The 20627-nt window shown below is 40.4% G+C and overlaps 1 protein-coding gene across 2 annotated transcripts in view; it reads left to right on the top strand.

Annotated features, from left to right (window-relative positions):
• LOC124555731 overlaps positions 1 to 20627 on the top strand; it is a 139748-nt gene that overhangs the window by 26985 nt on the left and 92136 nt on the right. For both annotated transcript variants that reach the window (XM_047129752.1, XM_047129753.1), the window contains one exon: positions 8663 to 8840. In XM_047129752.1, coding sequence (XP_046985708.1) covers positions 8671 to 8840 — 170 coding nt within the window. In that variant the 5' untranslated portion in view covers positions 8663 to 8670. The remainder of the gene's footprint in view (positions 1 to 8662; positions 8841 to 20627) is intronic.

Below are 20627 nucleotides of genomic sequence, written 5' to 3'. Positions count from 1 at the left end.
GTGGGTCTTTCTCCCTCCCTTAAGACCTTGCTTGGAACATACTTGTCTAAGGCATATTGAAGGACGCTTTTGAATTTTTTCGGTTTTTGCTCCACACCTTCATCCTCAGCACTGAATATTTGATGCTGACTACTCAGATACTCTGCAACTTGTATCTTGTCACTCTTGCTAAGCAAAAATGTTTTCCTACATTTCTTAACATTCTTTGTAATATCCATAATCATAGATGCTATCACAGCCTAAGGCTGATCTCTGATAGTCTCCACTATGTTAACGATTCGAAAAGTTCAAGTCTGTCTGTTGCTAGGAAGTCTAAGACATTATCTTTACGAGTTAGTTCTCTAAGTATCTCCTCAAACTAATTTTCAGACAAGGCACCAGTTTTGATAGCATGACTCAGTTCCATTGAAATGTCCATTTATGATCAGTTATGTTTGATGAAACACACTAAACAGTAAAGCCCATAAGGTTGTTAATTTTCCCTCAGCATTTGCCATCATTCAGATTCGAAAATCCTTCTAAAGTTCTGTCAATAATAGTTCCTGTCATACTAAACATCAGCCGGTTTAGTCAGAGGTAGCTTTGCTTATCCGTAAAGCGGCAAGTCTCATGCTCCACCCACCATAGATTCTTTTTATACAGCCAGCAAACAAAAACTGAGGAATACCAAAAAGAATGTGCCAGTAATACCGTATAGTTTTTCTATATTTTCATAAATTACACACAAAAGTTCAGATTCGTGGGCTACTAGCATAGTCTCACTTGCAAATACGTAAGTCTTTTCCGTATACAGCCATCCGAATCTTGCGTTCACCACCAATAACAAAGGTTACGGTTATGCACTCGTTGCTTCCATCACAAAGTGTTCACAGTGACTGACTGCTGAGGACTGATTCCTCTGTCTGTAATGGTGTCGCTTTTATCATTCAGTGCGGACAGCACTCGACTTTCCACTGTCACCACCTCCAACAGCCTAATCAAAAGCAAACTCCACAACAAATCTCAAATATTCTTCCCAATAAAGATTCTATTTTAATAGTAATTTTTTCTGTGATAGAGAATGGTTTGTAAAATACACTGACCCAATTTGGAGTCTCCTGTTAAATAATTACAACCTCTACAAGTTTTTTAACAAAACTACTCATAGGTATTCTTTTCTCAACTTGCCACTTTAAAAATTGGTGCCTCTTTATTAATCTATAATTGGGATATGGTGCTGAAATTTCTGCTTACCATCTTACCCCAGGGGAGTAAATAATGTACAGTACTTTGGATAAAAGTTACGTAGTAGACCCACCCTCTCATTTTACACAGTTTATATGTGATATATGTATCTAATGTGCATTAAAATACTCTCCGGAGGGCACCGAGCGAGGTGGCGCAGTGGTTAGACACTGGACTCGCATTCGGGAGGACGACGGTTCAATCCCGCGTTCGGCCATCCTGATTTAGGTTTTCCGTGATTTCCCTAAATCGCTCCACGCAAATGCCGGGATGGTTCCTTTCAAAGGGCACGGCCGACTTCCTTCCCCGTCCTTCCCCAATCCGATGAGACCGATGACCTCGCTGTCTGGTCTCCTTCCCCAAACCAACCAACCTACTCTCCGGAGGTGTGTTAAATATTGCAAAGTAAATTGAAAGACGATGTGAACATAAGCACTAGGATACCCAACAAGTCGATCTGTTACCACAGCCTTTATTTGCCACTCACATGTGTCAGCTTTGCCAGCTTGCAACCAGATTATCATCTCTTAACCTAACCTGGACCGTGCTTACAGTACAGATAAATCTGTCTCCACAACCAATATTTAAGGGGGAGGGGGAGGGTGTGTCCAGTGTCACATTGTTGCTTATTCTGGGTCAGATTTTACATTTTCAGGAGAAACGTGAAAATTAATAAAAATAGTGCACTGGAAACTTCAGAGTGACGATTTTAGGTAACATACCTCTGCTATCAAATTTACAGGTTTGTAGCTTTAATATCTCGTGCCTCAAAAAAATTTACTGAAGGCTTCGATTTTTACAGAAACTATTAAAAAACATTTCCAAACACAGTATCTAGTACTTTCATATGCATCTGAACAGTGTAAGTTATGAATGGCAATGTATTAATTATGAAGATTTTTTTGAATGTGTTGTAACAGAATCTGTAGCTGCATGTGTGGTCAGCTGCTTCACACCCCTCAGAAGAGAGGAGGACTCCCCCCACCCCCTATCCCTCCCTCCCTCCCTCCCTCCCCTCCCCTCTTCTCTGTCTGCTGCTCTATGCTATCCGGCATTCATAGTAAGTGAACTAATTCACTTACCTCACCACAAGCTAAATGTCCATGTTATGCATCTTCATGGTAGTTGTATATTTCCAGTAATCTTGATTCCCCATAACTGTCGTAGAGAGAAGAAAATTATGCTCATGAAAACGTTTACAATACTGATAAAACTGTGCGAAATTGGAAAAAATTGCCAAGAAAAACTTTAGCTTCGCATCATGAATGAGTACCACCTGGTCTTAATAAGTGAGGATCATATTACTGCTTCAGCTACTGGTAACCACCATTTGCCTATGCTTGTTGTTGGTCAAAGTAATAAACAGTGTTGTTTCAAACATGGTAGTATGTCTGCAGTACCTACTGTTAAGACCCCACTAAAGGTTGACTGCATGAATAGTACTGTTTTCACCAAATGTTTTATCAGAGTTTTTGTATCCTCTGTAAAAACTAACCAATTAGTGAATGACAAGAGGGAGAAAACGGTTCTGCTCCTTGACAACACACCAACACATGTGTTGTGTGATATATTAAATGAAAAGAAAGAGTTCATAAAAGTGATGTTCCTTCCACCTAATGTAAACTCAATATTACAGCCCATTGATCAAGACATTATTGAGACTTTCAAACTGTATTACAGAAAAGAATTGTTACATAAGCTATTGTTAGAAAGAGAAGGGAACGAAGAAGAAAGTCTGTTAAAAATCATAAAAATATTGACTTGAAAGATGTGTCATATGTGGTCAGAGCAATATGGGGGGGGGGGGGGGGGGACACTGGAAAAACCTCGTTTTTATCTCAGTAGATGAAATGGTTTGTTTACTGAGGTATCACGCATCGTCACTAGCTGGGTGCAGCTGAGTACGTTTGCCGCTTCCGTACTCCTCCATTACTACTGCTTCTTCCCTTCCTACCAATCCCTTCAGCTTGCAGTTTGTGCTGCCACCACTTCTTGCCGCTAGCCTAGCAGCTGCTGACGAGAAGCAGGGGGGCATGAAGAATGATTTGTTTGGATCTGATTCTCAGAGACTGTAGACGCAGCACCTGGAGATGGCAGTCGTGTGTGCATGAGTTGTGTCCGAGTGATTGTGTGAATGTGTGTGTGCTCTCGTTTTCTGACAAAAACTATTGCTGAAAATTTAGTTGTGAGAGTGTGATTGTCTTTTCTATGTGCCTGTCTGCGGCTCAGCAATCATCTTTACAGTGAGTTGCTACCTATCGTCATTATTACTGATTCTCAGAGTATTTGAACAAGTTATCTGTTGCATGGATTGAGCACCGTGGTTTCATTTCAGCAATATGCTGTCTGTGGCTCGTGAATAACTGGCCACATGAGAGGATTTCCGTGACAGACCAAAACCACGGGACATTTCTGCAGGTATCTATAATGGATGGGCGTGCTATTCGGTTCCCAGTAATGTTCAGGCCCTGCCCGTCAGATCTAGTCACATCAATCTGCCTGTGGGCCGGGTCTGTTTGGGTGTGGCATAATGCATTGGATTTTCATGGTGTATCCATGGACCTGTGAATGCAGTGATTCTTAGCAGGCCATGGGCGATGGATTTCAGGAATTGTGGCTGTCTCACCGCAAGTACATTTGTACAGTGTGACGTTTTATAGACATTTTATTTGTTCCAGTACATTTTGGCACTTCAGAAGTACTTTATATGTTAGATAGTATGGAAGATAAAAAGAAGAAACTTGTCAGTTGCTGGGAGTTTGTACACTACATACTCATATATATCTTGAAAGAAAAATCACACAATACCTGTAAAATAATAGGTTAACACAGTGGGCAATAACTGACAAAAATGAACATAGTAGAACCAATATTTTCTTTGCAGTCACCTATAGTGTTGGTTTATCCAATTTTGTTCCACTTTATACACATCTTTCAAGAGGCCTACTTTTTTCTGTGGTTATTTCTTAAATCAGTGAAGGTATTTTAAATCTGTCTTGCGACTCCAAGGAAATGCATATTTTTGTCACCAAATGTGTTCCGTTTTATTGAAATAAAATAAAATCAGTGGTCTTAATGAAACACACATACCATTTGGCTTGCTTTTTCCATCCAAAAATTGTTCATTACAAAATATGTTGATGTTAGCACTTACGATATTTGCTCACATCAGGAAATGCCATCTGCTTGCAAGCTTTTTTCCTTGTTTGCTCTATTGTTTCTTGTAGCATAACTGCAAAGACAGATTGTCAGCTTATGTCTTAACTTACCACTGAGATCTCAAAATTTCTAAGGAAAAAATGCTAAAACTTGTCTGGAAATCAAGGAAATATCAGGGAATTTCACTTGGGGAAACTGGTGGCAGTCCTGTTTTCACTTCACACCACTGCAAGTAATGCACTCAGTTACTGATGTGAACACCTGCAGGGTAAGTGCTCTCGGTGACTGGGGACACCTCCACAACCAGCAATATGCTGACAGTGAGGCTGCAGTGTAAATGCAGCCTAAGGTATTGTGATCGCAAAAATGCCTTTCTTTCATCTTCAGGTCCATCAGTTTGTTTAGCCAAAGTCCCAATAGTTGCGATAGAGACATGTACAAAATCATGTTATGTGAACAGTTAAGGTAGATGCGTGAAGCTATAGTGCCCGACCTACTGCGACTCTCAGGAATCTTCTTAGGCCAACTCAACTATTGTATCCCTCTTTCTCTTGCATCTGCTCCATTGCTATTCTTGTCAACTTTTTCTGTGTGTTCATTCTCCTGTATCACAATTCCGTTCTTTCATCTTGATTGCTTCACAGCCCCCCACTTAAGAAGCTGCACAGTGTGTAAAACTGGATTAGTATTAATCTCCACCTAACTGTACTGATATCCCTCCATTATCCAGTTGGCTTGGTCTCAACAAAACTGTACTTGCTTTCACTTGTCTGAAGAGTCCTATCATACTAATCAACTTCTGCTTCTTTCCATCAGCGGGACTCCCTTACCCGTCCTGATAATCTGCCCACCCAATCTACACTCCTCCTCCTCCTCCTCCTCCTCCTAGAAAAGCCAGAAGTAATCTCTGTATTTACAAGGTCTGCTCAGAAAATTCCGAAACATTTGCAATTTCGCGCCAGTGGTGTGTTGGCATCCCTGCACACACCTGTGTCTAATATGGAACTGGACGAAGTTTCATTGTTGTATGTCTCTTAGTTATTGTTCAGTGCTCCATTGAGTAGAATATTGGGTCACACAGTTTGCGAATTTAAAGATGGCAGAGTTAGAGAAGCAACATGTCTGCATTAAATTTCACTTGAAACTCAAGAAAACCTTTACAGACACACACCAAGTGATGCAGGAGGCCTGCAGTGTTGAGTGCTTAAGCCATACTTGATGTTATGAATGGTTCACACGGTTTAAAAAGGAGTGGATGAAAGTTAAAGATGACCCTCGTTCAGGACACCCTTTGACGTCTACTGACAACACTTATGTCAGGAACGTCAACGAAATTGTGTGTACCAGTCAAAGACCTGACTCTCCAAGAGATTGCAGAAGAGTGTGTTGCGACACCTGCGAGGAAGGAAACAGCCTATATATACAGCCTATATATACATCTCTGCCGATATATACATCTCTGTCCAAACTCTTTGCCTTTACATATGTCTGCTTGTGTCTGTATATGTGCGGATGGATATGTGTGTTTGTGGGAGTGTATACCTGCCCTTTTTTCCCCCCTAAGGTAAGTCTTTCTGCTCCCGGGATTGGAGTGACCCCTCACCCTCTCCCTTAGAACCCATATCCTTTTGTCTTTCCCTCTCCTTCCCTCTTTCCTGATGAAGCAACCGTGGGTTGCGAAAGCTTGAATTTTGTGTGTGTGTTTGTGTTTGTTTGTGTGTCTATCAACATACCAACGCTTTCGTTTGATAAGTTACATCATCTTTGTTTTTAGATATATTTAAATGTAAAATAATATATGTAAATTAGTTGCTGTGAGAGAACAAGTTAATAATTAGCTCACTAATGAATGGTGTGCTCAGCCTCCAGCAACCTCTTGGAGCTAGTGCTCAGGTGCAGTGAACTTGTTGCACCCCTAGATGGACCATCTCTGACCCTAATTGCAAAATAAAATTAACAGAATTTTTCAAAGACATAACAGAAAAACCTTTGTACTGTGGAAGGATTATTTAAATATAGATTGGGGCTGAATTATTTGTATTACAATACACAAAAACTATACCACATATTTAAATCCTTGACCGTTGAAGATACCAGAATTTCGAAACTGTAAGGCAAAACCGAAATGTAGAAAATCTACACAGACTCTACTAAATTTTGTATACCATTTGTTTTTACCATAATTATTAAGTTGTGTGGTAAATAAGGAAACATCAACCGGGTGAAAAAATTATTCGTTGCCAAATTTGGGCATTCTATCTATGTTTCCTGGTCCCCATACAAATACTGAATCATGTCGAGTAACACCAGAAGTATTTACTTCATTGTTTTGAAAATTTGCAAGACATTATCTTTTTTATATATAATAAAACATAGTGATAGTTGAATTATTATATGAGCACTTATTATTACTTGAGACTGATTGCATCACATAAGTTTCATAATGTCACGTGGGAACCCTAGATCAGATGGTGTGAGAGAGCACTTGCTCTCACAATCAAAACTGTTCAGCGTTACAGATCATCTTACTATATTAGGAATTGTGGTAGGGAAGGCTGTACTTGCTTCCCAGAACTTTTGTAGTGTTTTTGCTCTCACTAGCTACATGGTGAAGACTGTGGTCAACCACCACCTTGCCTGGATTTTCTAACCCAGACAGCCCCTTAGTCACTACCAGTGTGGATTCAACAACCAGTATACATCGAGTCCTTATTTTCCCAATGCTAATTTTAATGCAGTGTTGGCAATGACTTGTGTGATTGTTTTGAACAAGAATACCGTATTCTTCGGGGTCATGTTTTAAGCATGAAATTGTTTTCAGTTGCTATAAAGAGTATTAAGCTCATACTAAGGGACCCTGGGCAGGAGTCCCTATTTGTGGATGAATACTCCATTTTTTTTAGCTCATCATCCAGCATTGGACATAGTGCATGCTAGCTGCAGCAGATAGTCAGGAGGCTGGAAGGAATGGCCGAATTCCCCACCAGTTTACTGCTTTTAGTGCCGAGCTGAATCCTGAAGGCAATTGCATCATCAAAGCAAAAAATTTCTCTTATACTCCAGTTCCCTTAAGAAATGCACCACGTTTATACAGCAGAGAAAATAATCAAATTAATATGGGGTAATATGCCCCTACTTAAACAGTAGGGAAGCAGGTATCATTCTTGTGGTACCAGGGCGTGGGCAGGACTCCCCCCCCCCCCCCCCTCCAGCTTGCAATGACTGTGATGAACAAATCACTTTATGCTAAATTTTAACTGAGTACATTTTCTGTCTTGACGTGAGAGCAGAAGCAAGTATAAGTAAGTTCCTGCCTGCCATTTCAGTTGCCGATGAGACGTGTTGCAAAGCTTTTAATATTTTGTGACTTGCTTAACCCCAACTTAACCTCATAAGTTGAAGATTTTAGTTTGTCAGAAAATGGCTGGTTAATCTGATTTTTTTATCCAGTTATGTGCATACCACATGGATTTGCCTGAGCGCCTCACTTCTTTAATGAGCTCTGTGTCTGTTTTAAGCAACAATTTTAAGAATTTATGTAGGAACAGTTCTCTCTCTCTCTCTCTCTCTCTCTCTCTCTCTCTCCCCCCCCCCCCCCCCCACCACCACCACCACCACCACCACCACCGTGTGTGTGTGTGTGTGTGTGTGTGTGTGTGTGTGAGACACACACACACAGAGAGAGAGAGAGAGAGAGAGAGAGAGAGACTGAAAAGGGGGGGGGGGGGAGGAGAGGCAGTGGCACACACGTGTGCATAAAGGCATTTTTAATTTGGGTGTTAAAAGCCTCAGCCTTGTGCATCTTAACAATCCTATTATCATCATCATAATTTAAATAAGCCACTAGGAAATGGTATGTAATACATTGCGTGGCTGAGACTAGTTTCCATTCACTTCAGCTGAAAATCGGATATCTTGCTGTGTGCCTTGGTGCTTGAAAAACCTCTAGTATTATGATTAGCAATTTGGAAGAAATTGTGCTTTTGAAGTTATTTTGAAAAGTAAATAGCAGTAGATTGTTCTGTATTTGTGGCTAATTTGCTGTTAAATATTGAAGGGGAGAAAGACCATGGTTTGGGAGTGCAAAAGTGTGGTAAAGACAAAGAAAAATCTTGGACCCTGTTTTTCTCTTTGTAAACTGCTGTTTTGAAGGACGTCTGTTTCGCAATGTGTGTGTTGTGTGTGTGTGTGTGTGTGTGTGTGTGTGTGTGTGTGTGTGTGTGTGTCCTATGCTGTCTTTCATGCTTATTTTAACTCATTGATTTATTTTGTGTTATAGGATTAATCATGAGTTTTGATACTGAATGGGCTGCAGAGAAGTATTACAGCCCTCTTGAACCACCAGAACACTGGAAACTGCGCAGGAAATTCCTAGAAGCCAATAAAGATAAATATCCAGAGCAGAAATTAATTTCTTTAGCTGCAGCGTTTATTGATATCGAAGTTCTGGGTTGCTCGTGAGTATAACTTCTCTTTGATGAATCTGAACTGTATCACATACAGCAATGCAGAGGAAAACGATTATTATTTAACTTTTGTTATACTTCTAATTAATTATGTATGTCTAAAACATTGTCAAGCTGATTTTTGTAGTTGTAGGAAACACAGGTAATTAGCATGGAAAAATGACTAGATAAAGAAATACAGTTTGTAAAAGAGAGACTAGGGCACTAGAGTTTACACAGTGGCATTTACATAAGTTTTGCCGACTGCTGTGGCCGAGTGGTTCTAGGCGCTTCAGTCCGGAACTGTGCTGCTGCTACGGTCATGTCCTTAGGTTGGTTCGGTTTAAGTAGTTCTAAGTCTAGGGGACTGATGGCCTCATATGTTAAGTCCCATAGTGGGTAAAGCCATTTGAACAATTTACATAAGTTTTAGTGACCCTGTGGATTCATGAGTTCTTTTTCCTTGTATCTTATTGGCAATATTCTGATGAGGTCATACTAGCCATTTCTTTTGAAAATAATTCTTAAATGATCTAACTCTTCATCCAAATACTATGGCTTACAGTTTATTTTGGCCTGGTCCATCAATGTTTTAATCACACCCCTTTTGTGCTTGGTATGGTGATATGATTCATTTTTTTAGGTATATATTCGTGTGCATGGGCTTTCTGTTGACTTCACACCCCAAAGTTCTGTCAGGTTTTCTATGTATGTGTAGATCCAAAACTGAAATTTGACACCATGGAGAAAACAAACTCTTAGAATTTCTAAACTTTTAAATTATATTATTTCTTATACAAAGCGTCTACAAGGGGGGAAGAGGTCAGATTTCGTTTTTGGATATACGTGTTCTTAGAAAACTGTAATGACTTTATGGTGTAATGTCTACAACAAGCCCACTCGAATAAATGTATAGGTGCTTTCACAAAAATTTCAGTCATTTCATACAGGAAAGAGGAGTCGGGTTAAAAGAATCTGTGAGCCACAGTACTTGGAGGAAGAGCTAGATGATTTAAGAATAACTGAAAGAAATGGCTACTCTGAAAAAGAGAGAAGTAGGGTGCTACATCCTCAAAAATCTGAAACCTATATTGAAAAACAGCCACCTAAAGGAAAAGTGTTCCTACTGTTCACAAAAACAGTCACAGATCACAACAGCATGGTGCTAATAAGACACAGAGTGTAAGCTGACAATAAAGGTGTGTGAATATTTTAATACTACAAGGATATATGCCTGCTGCTTGCCATACTTCATCTACATCTACATGATTACTCTGCAATTCACATTTAAGTGCATGAGTTACTTAGTTACTCCTTGGCACTATAGCCCCTGTAGAGCCTTGGTCCTGCTGATGATCCCAGTCCAGTCTTGATAGTCTTTTGCTCCTTTTCTTCATCTCTTATTTCATCTTTCTCAAGTAATTCCCCAATAATCCAGCCATCACTTCCATCGTCTCCCTTTGCTCGTTGTGCCACATAAATTTTCTCTGTAGACCTTCTTGATGGATCTATCCTCTTGACATTCATTGTATGTGGCCAAACTCCTTTTGAGTCCTTTTAGAGATCCTGGTTTGTTCAAATTTCTCACATTCCAAGTAGCAAAGTGTGTGTCAGTGTTCCATTTGCGTGGTCCTTTCCCTTGCGTGGGTCATTCAATTAATACCATAAGCCCAGCTGCTTCTGTGTTTGAGTTTTATAATCGCATGCCTTTTTCCAATATGGGATTGCTAACCTCATGATCAACCCCCAGCCTGGAGAACCAGGATTCTTATGAAGTTTATTCCTTTAGGGAATCTAGCTTCACTATTCTTTGATAGCCTTCCCTGTCCTACATTGTGGGTCACACTTTGTCTGGCTCCTGTGAAGATCACTCCAGCTTAGGTGACCGTGCCGATAGCTGTGCAACCACCGGCACAATCGTCTACTTCGTCGGAGCACACAACCCCTCGCACCTGGTACTGAAGCTGTCTTCAACGAGGCAGGGTCCCCTGGGAGCGCCTGGAGTGTACACAGGAACTTGTAAAAGAATTGTTAACACCTGGCTTGAAGAACATATGAGCAAATGTTGTCTGGGCAACAAGGATAGACCAACAGTAGTGCTTGTCCTCTAATTCATTTCCCCCATGCTATAATTTTATAGAGGTCCAATTGTCATTGTGCTAGGCTGTACAGAGAGGCCATAGGAATTCAAAAGCACAAAACAATTTTAGTGGAGAAGGAGGAAGATTGAAATTGGACAAGATGTAGGATTTAGTGCTAAATAAAACAAACAGTGCCAACTATTCCACACACAAGCTTTGTAACAGAAGTCAACGTGACTCTGTGATCTTATGCAGCATTCTCATGATGTCGTGACCTGACTGTTGCATGGGTACATGTAACTATAAACAGCTTTGCTTGCTGAGCTTTAAACTACTGTCCGAGTCTTTATAATCACCTCTGGTGATGTCTCCGACATTAGGAGATGGAGCACAAGACACGGAAACATGCCTTAGACCATAACCTAGTGTATGTATAACCAAAAATCACCAAGGATACAAGTGCTGACCATGAAAGCCTGCCTTGTATAGTTGTATTACCATTGTGGTTGATATTTTTCTCATTATGTAACATTCTTGTCAAACTGGAGTAATTGTGTGCTAACAGAAAGACATGACTATTGTGTGGAAATAATCCAGTGTGGAGCAGGAATTAATCAATGTGGAGAGGCATGAGGAATAAAAAAAAAAAAAAAAGTCAGCAGAGGAAATACTGAAGGAAAAAACAATGGCCACAGAAAATAAGAATGAAAGACAGATGGACAAGGAAAGTTGGTATAGTGCTTACAAAGGGACAGAGAATTTTGTTTCTGATGGACAGGAAGAAGACATGTGGCATATTCTGAGAGGGAAGTTAAGTGATAAGGGAAAGGCTTCATCACCTCTTGAATGCAGCAAGATTTTGGATTGGGTACAGGGAAACATTCACTGTAAGGACTCCTAAACAGACTGGTGCTGTGTGCAAGACTGGAAATTAAATTCAGATCTTTACATTTTGTGGCAGCTCAACTGACAATAGTTTGAGCCTGAAAGTATCAACCTAAGTAGGTTGCACAGTGTTTTAGAAGTTTGACTCATATTTGTGAGAAGCGGAATTCGGATCTTCACTCAGCATTGCAGATTTACGTTTTCCACAGTTCTCCTATCGGTTAAGGGAAATGCTGGGATAGTTTCTGTGATGAGAATGTGACACATTTTCATTCTTATGTTGGTATTATCCTAACTAGTGCTTCATCTGTAATGCCAATGGGACATTAAACAGGAACCTTCCTCCATAGCTTCAGTTGGTGAATACCTCTCTTTTACTCTTCCAGGCTTTACAGAAGTTCACTCTTGGGGGGGGGGGGGGGGAGGGGGGGGGGAAGGATTTGATGGGGAGGAAGTTCGCTACAGCAACATTGAGTTAGGTGATGAAATGGTTAAGGCAGTGGATACATGTGTGGCAGGAGCAAGGTTCAAGGCAGGAGCAAGGTTCAAATCTAGATACAGTCTTCTACAGTTAAGTTTTAATTGGTTTCCCAAAATTGCTAAAGGCAAATGCCAAATTCCTTTCCCACCTTAGCCTATTCTTTTGCTATGGCAAACACTATGCTGTGAAATGAATCATTCGTTCTGGAAAAAATCTATTTGCTGTGTTCAAGACATTCTCATCCTATCCATTCTCCAAGGAGTATTGGTGCAACAAGATATATAGGAGGATGCACATTGAGTTTTGTATGTAGGTTATGAAGTGAACATTTATGTATCAAGGTTTGACTTTGCTGGCAAGGGCATTGGCCACAAAAGGCAATAGTTCTGGTTCAAGCCCCACACTAGGACATAGTTTTAATGTCTGGAAGTTTCAGGCTGTAAGAAGGTGTGTGCAGGCTTGTGTGGTGAGATTATGATGTGCTACATATAGTATCCAAGACCTCACATCGAAACTCATGATTACACCATCATCTTCCACTTTCCAGTACAAGCACTATACACACCTGTAGACTACATCCACAAGTCTGTCTCCAGTCACACTCATTCGTCATAGGCCAACATGGTTCATTTTGATTCATTCATAGACAGAGATTCCTTGCACTATTCCATAATGCAATGGCACTGCTGTATATACTCATATTAGTTTTTTAAGGAATTGTTTGGTTTCATTTTTCACTTATTGTTGACCTACTGGTGTACTGTAATGTGTGGGGCATTGACTTGCTAGATGACAGTCAGATTGAGTTGTATCTGAATTCTGTGTTCTTAACTCTTTGTTATGTCAGCCAGCATTGGAGAGTTGTTTTATGCAGTTTTGTCATTTTCATTTTGGCTCATGCTTTGTTGTTCCCCCATCTTTGTATCAGGAACACTACATACAAGGACTTAAATCTGAGACACATGCACCAGTGTTTACATGATTCAGATTGGTGGCATACATGACATTCCCTCTTTTACATTATAACCCAATTTAGATTAGTTGACATCTGATGTTCAAGGTTGGCATGACAATGTTGTCACAACTAGTTGTGTCTGCTGCCAGCCACCCTAGCACTCTGCTCTGCATGACAATAAAACATAATTTTAAAGTCTTTGTCTCCCACAGAAATTGTGTAAAACTTCTGAAAGTCATGTATGGCATACAGCTCTATAGTGTCTCAAAGCATGTCATAAATGTGTTCTTAATTTTAATTAGGGCTAGGGTTATGTTCTTGAAATAGTTGAATTTTTTGCATCTGGAAAAGTTTTGTGCTTGAGAACTGGAAGGCACAGTGCATTGTGCAGTGGATGTAGCAGCACTGTGGCAGTCGATAATGCCAACCTCTCACCGGTGTACTGCTGGCTCTCGCTGTAAAATGGCAACCAGTTTAAGTAGGACTATATAGGTACCAGCTATGTTGTAGTATCCAGCCACACTTACTTACTTACTTTAGTACTTACTTACTTACTGGTCAGCACTACACTCCTTGTAGAACCTTGGCCTCCTTTGTTACCTGCCTCCATTTTCTCTGTCCATTGCTTTCCTTCTCCAGTTCCTGACTCATATTGCTAGGTCCCCCTCAATATTTTCAAGCTACCTTTTCCTAGGTCTTCCTCTTCTCATTTGCCCTTTGGGCTTTTCTTTCCTTGCTTGATTTTCACTGCATTATTCATCTGTCCAAAAAGTGTCTGTAGTTCTGTGTATGTCCTTATTCTATAGCTTCCTTCCACTCTCATTGCCACATGTATCTTTCTCAAAATCTTCGTTTCCCGTCTCAGTAACCACCCTTCCTCCTTTGTGGTCATCACCCATCCTACTGACTCATACATTACTATACATCTTAATGTAGTCAAATATATTTGCATTTTTGTGTTCCTACTAATATTTCTGCACTTGAATATATTCTGCATGGTACAGTAACATTGGTTTCCACTTGCTATCTTTTCTAGATTTCTGCTGCTGTCCTGTTATCTTCTGTTATTATCAAGCCTAGGTATTTAAACTTTTCCACTCTTTGGTACTCTTTCCCATTTATTTCTGTTGAAGTCTGTCCTCTATCCCCACCAGGACGTCCCATCGTCATATACTTTGTGTAACCTATATTCACTTCCAGTCTTTACCTCCACCCTGCTCCTTCCAATGCTGCATAATTGTCCTTCAAAGCCCTGATACCACATGCAATTAGTGCTACATCATCAGTGTATGCAACCACCTGGACCTGATGGTTAAATATTGTTCCCCCTGGGTTTGATGGTATTTGCCAAATTATCTTCGCTAGTGCTTAGTTAAAGAGTAGACCGGAGATCACATCTCCTTGTCTCAGCCCCTCCCTACGTGGAACTCTCCTGACAACTCTTGCTGTATTCTGACAGTGCAGACTGCTGCTTTCATTGTCATTCCAGTCAGTCTCACAAATTTTAGTGTGATTCTAAAATCCTGCATGCTTATGGAACCTTATTCCTGTTTAAAATCGATATACAACTGACACATTAGCTTGTTATATTCATAAAGTTGTCTAGCACTTGTCTCAATAAAAATATCTGGTTCATAGTGGACCTATTTTCCCTAAATCCAGCCTGATACTCCCTCAGTATCATTTTCACCTGGTATTCTAGCCGACTGCCTAAAATCTTACTAAACACCTTGTACATTGTGTCTTAAGAGAGTAATCCCATGGTAATCACTGCCCTGTCCCTTTTCATCTTTCTTATGTAATAAGCAGATTATTCTCATGCTCAAATCCTTAGGCATTTCTTCTGTATCCATATTTCGTTCATAAATTCATTAACAGCTGGCTTCATCTTCTTTCCCCAAAATTTGGATAATTTGACTTCTATGCCATTTTTTCCAGCTGCTTTATTATTCTTTAAGTTTTTAATTACAGTCTTTACTTCCTCAAAGTGTGATGGTTCGACTTCCTTCTCTTCCACTTCTGATTCTAATTCCAAATTCAGTTCTTCCTCATCATTCAGGGTTTCATCTCTGTTCCCTCCCCCCTTTCCATCAAATAACTCGGCAAAATACTTTTCCATCTTCCCATAGCTTTGCTTTTACCTTCAGCTAGGTTTCCATTTCTATTCTTATAGAAGACTACTCTTGGTTGAAATCCTCTCTTCATTCCTCTGAATCTTTCGTAGAACTTTTGTATCTCATTATTATTCCTTATTTTGTCCACCTGCTCTATCTTCTTTCTTTTATACTGCCTTTTCTTCACCCTACCTAACTTATCCGCAATTTTCCTCTTCTCTCTATAGTATTCCTCCACTAGTCTTGTTTTGGGATTTCCAGCATGCTGTTTTCCTTTGCAATTCTTTGTCTTGCTCCATTTCTGTCTTGGATTACTAGTGAGCATTCCTTGTCGAAACATTTCACTATTCTTTGGTATTCTGTCCTCCCCAGTACTTCTTTTGTGGCTATACTGATAGCTGTTTTCATCACCAAAGACCTGCTTGACTTTATACCCTTCATTATATAATTTTTCTGCCAACATTGAGATAAGATGTTCCGTATTAAGTTTGTTTAGTAAGAAATGGTCTATTGGCATAGTTGATGACATTGTTTCATCAAATAAAATAGAAGCGGATGTCATAGCATAGGCTATTTGGGCATGTTTGGCACATTTTGTGATTTTCTCAGCTCCCTCCTCCAGTTGTGCTTAAAATACTAGCATGCAATTGGACCCAAAGTGTTTTTTGACGTAGTTCACATACTTTTCGAGGATGGGGGAAAACACTTAATCAGTATTTCCACCCAAATTGATGTAAGAGGAACCTCCCACCAAGAATGGACCGAGAAGTTTAAATAGGTCTGATTTTCTTGTCTTGTGCATTATTCTGTCATCATCAAAAAGAGTTTAAGGATATGGGGCTAGCTCAGAGATGAAGTATGACTCAAGCTGTTGTGGTGACTTCATATGCAAAGGGATTCGAAGAAAATTTTATCAGAACTGACAGGCACTTGATCACCATCCATTTTGACTCGCACTTCTTAGATTGTAGGGGCCACTACTCAGTTTTTCCACAGGAACTGCACTTTCTTACAGCTGTTTTTCTCTTGAATATTTTCCGTACCTCTTTTTCCCTTTTGTTAATACTTCTTGTATGATTACCACAAACACAACTAATTAATGCAAAACACTATAAATTACTTACTTGAATAATTAAATTAATTAAATTAACAAATAGAGCCAACTACCTAGATAGGTAGGTAAATAGGTACCTCACTAAATTGCCCTTAAATTTGAATATTTCAATAAATGTGGATGATTTGGCCTTCAGAAGTAATTTGACTTTACAAAAATGTCTTAGCAGGAATTTAGTGCTACAGATGCTTCCGCATTTTTATTTGTATCTTTGCAAAGGCGTGAGTGTATTTTGAAATTTAGAAGCTTTTATGCAGAAGTGATGCTCAACAACTTTCATCCTTGACACTTTTTATTTAGAGTGATCAATTTTGGGTTACAGGTGTTGGAACATTGGAACATGAGCATAACACTCTTTTCAATCAAGTTGGTAAAAATTAACAATCTTTGAGGATGAATTGCGGCTAAATGGCTGAACCGAATCTAAGTTTTAAGTAGGTCATTCTATGTGAAATTTTACGCTCTTTGATTTTGATGCATTGAGAATTATCTGTAGGATGTATTGTTTTTGTGTTATAAGTGAAAAAAGTTGGACCTCAAATGTTTAGCACAAGCCAGAAACATCCCAAACTCGTTTAAGTGTTATTTGGGGTGTCTAACATCGATTGACTTTATTTCCAGCTTGTGCATATTTATTGATCAGCGTGCTCTTTTTTCAGGTTAATTTTCCAGGACTACAAAGAATATAAATCTGTCCTTTAGTATAATTCTGGGTTCTGTATTCAAACAAGAAATAAGTTTCTGCTCATCAGGCTCAGTTTTTTGGCACTTTACCTTCTGCCAAAGTTGTTGGTAACACTTCTTGGTTATAGTGATTTCACTTGATTTAATGACTCTGCATTTGTAAATGTTTATTTACAAGGGATTCTCAAACATGACTGTTAATTCAGAAATCCATCTCTAGGAAATGAGGAGGTTTAACAACATTTCTGATTAGTCACGCTCAAATGCTTTGTACCTGTGAATATAGTGTAACTCCTTTTTTTTTTGTATGGCAGGAGAGTTACACTTTCAAAGGAAATTTAATCCTCCTGTAAAGAACCACACACACTTGTTTTGGGTATAAGGTTGGCGATCAGGAGAACAAATGGTTTCCACAAATATGTTGTTTCACATGTGTTACCTTACTGACAAGTTGGGTAAAAGGATCATGTCTCCTATTCTTTACTTTTTCTGTGATTTGGAGAGAACCAATTGATGACACCCAGGTCTCACAAAGACAGTTGGATTCACCTCAAAAACAAACAAAAATTATGCAATATACTTATTCCCCATCCATTATAAGCCCCATTTGTGACAGTGAATAATTACAGTACCAGTGACTCTTGAGATGTGGCAACAAATCAAGTACCGAACATGTAGAAGACAGAGAAGTATGTATGCTTGCTAGTATTTCAAAACTCCAGGTGTGGTGAGAAAACAGATAATTACAAATGAACTACTAGCTGTACACAAGAATTATTTTTGTTAACTGCACTTGAAATAAAGGCAGAAAGAAGGCTAGATTCATTTATATGGGAGCCGTTCTCAGCCTCAGATCAGAAACAGTAGTGGCAACTGTTGTGACACGCCAATCTTTCAAAGTGCCGCCGCGCAGTTGCGCGCGTCCTCTACATGCGGCGCTGTCTGCCAGCCATGAAGCAGCAGCGCCACCTAAGCAGCCAGCCAGCCAGCGGCCGCTAGACTCGGACTCAGTGATGATTTGACTGTTACAGCCACACACGTCTTACTCTGTTTACTTGATCTGTGACTTTCATATATTGTGTCGTCCTTGAAATATATTTGTTCAACTTGAAGTTATAACAATTGGCGACGAGGTAGTGAATTCTTCTTTTTCATCGTTGACCCATGTATTTCCATGGCTACTTTAGAGCAACTCTTGCAAGGTCTCGTAGAACAGCATGCGCTTCTCACAAATGCGATTCGTGATTTCGTCGCGGCATCAAATGCGGGGCGTGTCTCGTCATCATCTCTACCTCCTTTTCCTCCTTACAACGAGACGGCAGAAGACTGGTCTGATTACGAAAAACGTCTTCGACAGCACTTCTCGGCATTTCATGTCGCTGTTGACCAAACATGTAAGTCTCTGTTCCTTTCCTGGATTTCACCTCAAATATATCGGTTGTTGTCGCAATTGGCTCCTTTGAAAGATTCTGTGTCTTTGTCCTTTGCTGAAATGTGCTCACTTCTGTCCGACTATTTTCAAAAGCATACGCACGTGGTAGCCTCTCTTGTTACCTTTTATCGTTGTCAAAAACAACAGAATCGATCCTATCGCACTTGGGCTGCTGAACTTCACAGCCTCAGTAGAAAGTGTCAATTTGTTACTGAAGTTCACAAAGAATCCTACGCAGATTCCATGGTACGGGATGCTATTATCCAGTTGGCGCCCGACAAAGAAGTTAGGCAACGTGCCCTTCAGTTGCCAAATCCGACTCTAGATGAAGTCTTATCCATCGCTCAGTCTTTCGAAATTTCTCGCACCACTGGAGCGCAAATAGAGGCATGGGGTGACGTTGGGGAAATACAAACTCTGTGCGATGTTGACGAAGCGTGTGGAGTGTCCCCGGCGGCCGATGTGGCTGCAGTACGCTCCCAAGCGCATCTTCGGCCTAACCGTAAACAAACCTCTAAGAAACTGCAGCAAAACCCACGGCTACTTCCTTCATGTCCGCGGTGTTTTATGAAACATTCACGAGAGGATTGTCCACAACTTTGGGCCGTGTGTCACAAAAAAAACCGGTCATGTGTCATCCGTTTGCAAATCCGACCACATACATGGTGTTCATGAACATGACGCTGATTCTGATTCTGTGTTGTCTGCCAATTGTACTTTTTCCCTTTCAGGGAAGTTATTCCTCACTGTCCAAATCCTTGGTCAAGATGTTCTCATGCAGGTGGATACTGGTTCTGCTGCCGCTATAATCAATTCTCAGATGTATCTTCAGTTGGGTTCTCCAATCTTGTCACCTGTCATTAGGCAATTATGGACTTAACAATAAACAGAAAATTTCTCTCTTGGGACAATTTGATGCTGAGGTATCTTACAAATCTGTCATTCGCACTGTCCCCATATTTGTGGTCGACCATAGTAATGCGGAGAATCTTTTTGGTTTCAATGCCTTTCGCATTTTTGGGTTCTCCATAGATGACTCGGTCAATATCGTCTCTAATGCTATTCCTTATGCTCAATTGGATTTTTTCGGGCTCGGCCCATTCCTGTGGCCCTCCGTGATCAGGTCAAACGCAAACGGGAGATGGATCGTCTCACTGCTTCAGGGGTCTTGCTTCCTGTTACTTCCAGTGAGTGGTCCTCTCTTGTCGTTGTCGTTGCTAAGCCAAATGGTGATATTCGTCTCTATGGCGATTTCAAAGCCACTGTAAATGCTCAATGCCTTACCGACACTTACCCTATGCCTCGACCTGAAGAATTGTTCACTAAACTTGCTGGAGGCCAGTATTTTTCTAAAATTGACCTGCAGAAGCTTATCATCAACTTCCTCTCGACACTGCTTCTCGGCAGTTTCTGGTCCTTAACACGCCTTTCGGCCTCTATCAATACCAACGATTGCCATTCGGGGTTGCGAGTGCCCCTGCTCTCTTTCAGCGATTCTTGGAACAATTATTGCTCCCTGTCCTTGGGTGTATCAATTACATGGATGACATTGTTGTCACTGGCTCCACCACTGAAGAACATCTTCAGAATCTCCCCACACTTTTTCATCTCTTACAGACTGCCGGTCTTAAGTGTAATCTTCAGAAATCAAATTTTTTTTCAGGCATCTATCACGTACTAGGGGGGGTTTCAACTCTCTTGGGATGGTATTCGTCTGCTTCAGCAAACTGACACTGCGATTGATGCCCTTCCTCACCCTACATCTGTTAAGGAACTGCAGGCCTTCTTGGGTAAAATAGCATACTATCACAGGTTTTTACCGTCTGCTGCTTCGGTGGCTCAGCCGTTGCATCACCTGTTGCATAAAAATGTGCCTTTTCACTGGTCCGCGTCATGCAATGCGGCTTTCCAGAAATTGAAGACTATGCTGAAACAGGCCCCGTGCCTGGCTACTTATCGACCTGGCCAACATCTTGTTCTTGCGACAGACGCCTCTCAATACGGGGTCGGTGCAGTCCTTGCTCACCGTTTTTCTGACGGTTCGGAACAACCC

Source organism: Schistocerca americana, chromosome X, assembly GCF_021461395.2.
Source record: "Schistocerca americana isolate TAMUIC-IGC-003095 chromosome X, iqSchAmer2.1, whole genome shotgun sequence".
Classification (NCBI taxonomy): Eukaryota; Metazoa; Arthropoda; class Insecta; order Orthoptera; family Acrididae; genus Schistocerca; species Schistocerca americana.
Note: the sequence above shows the minus strand (reverse complement) of the source record. Positions and strands in the feature narration are given on the sequence as shown.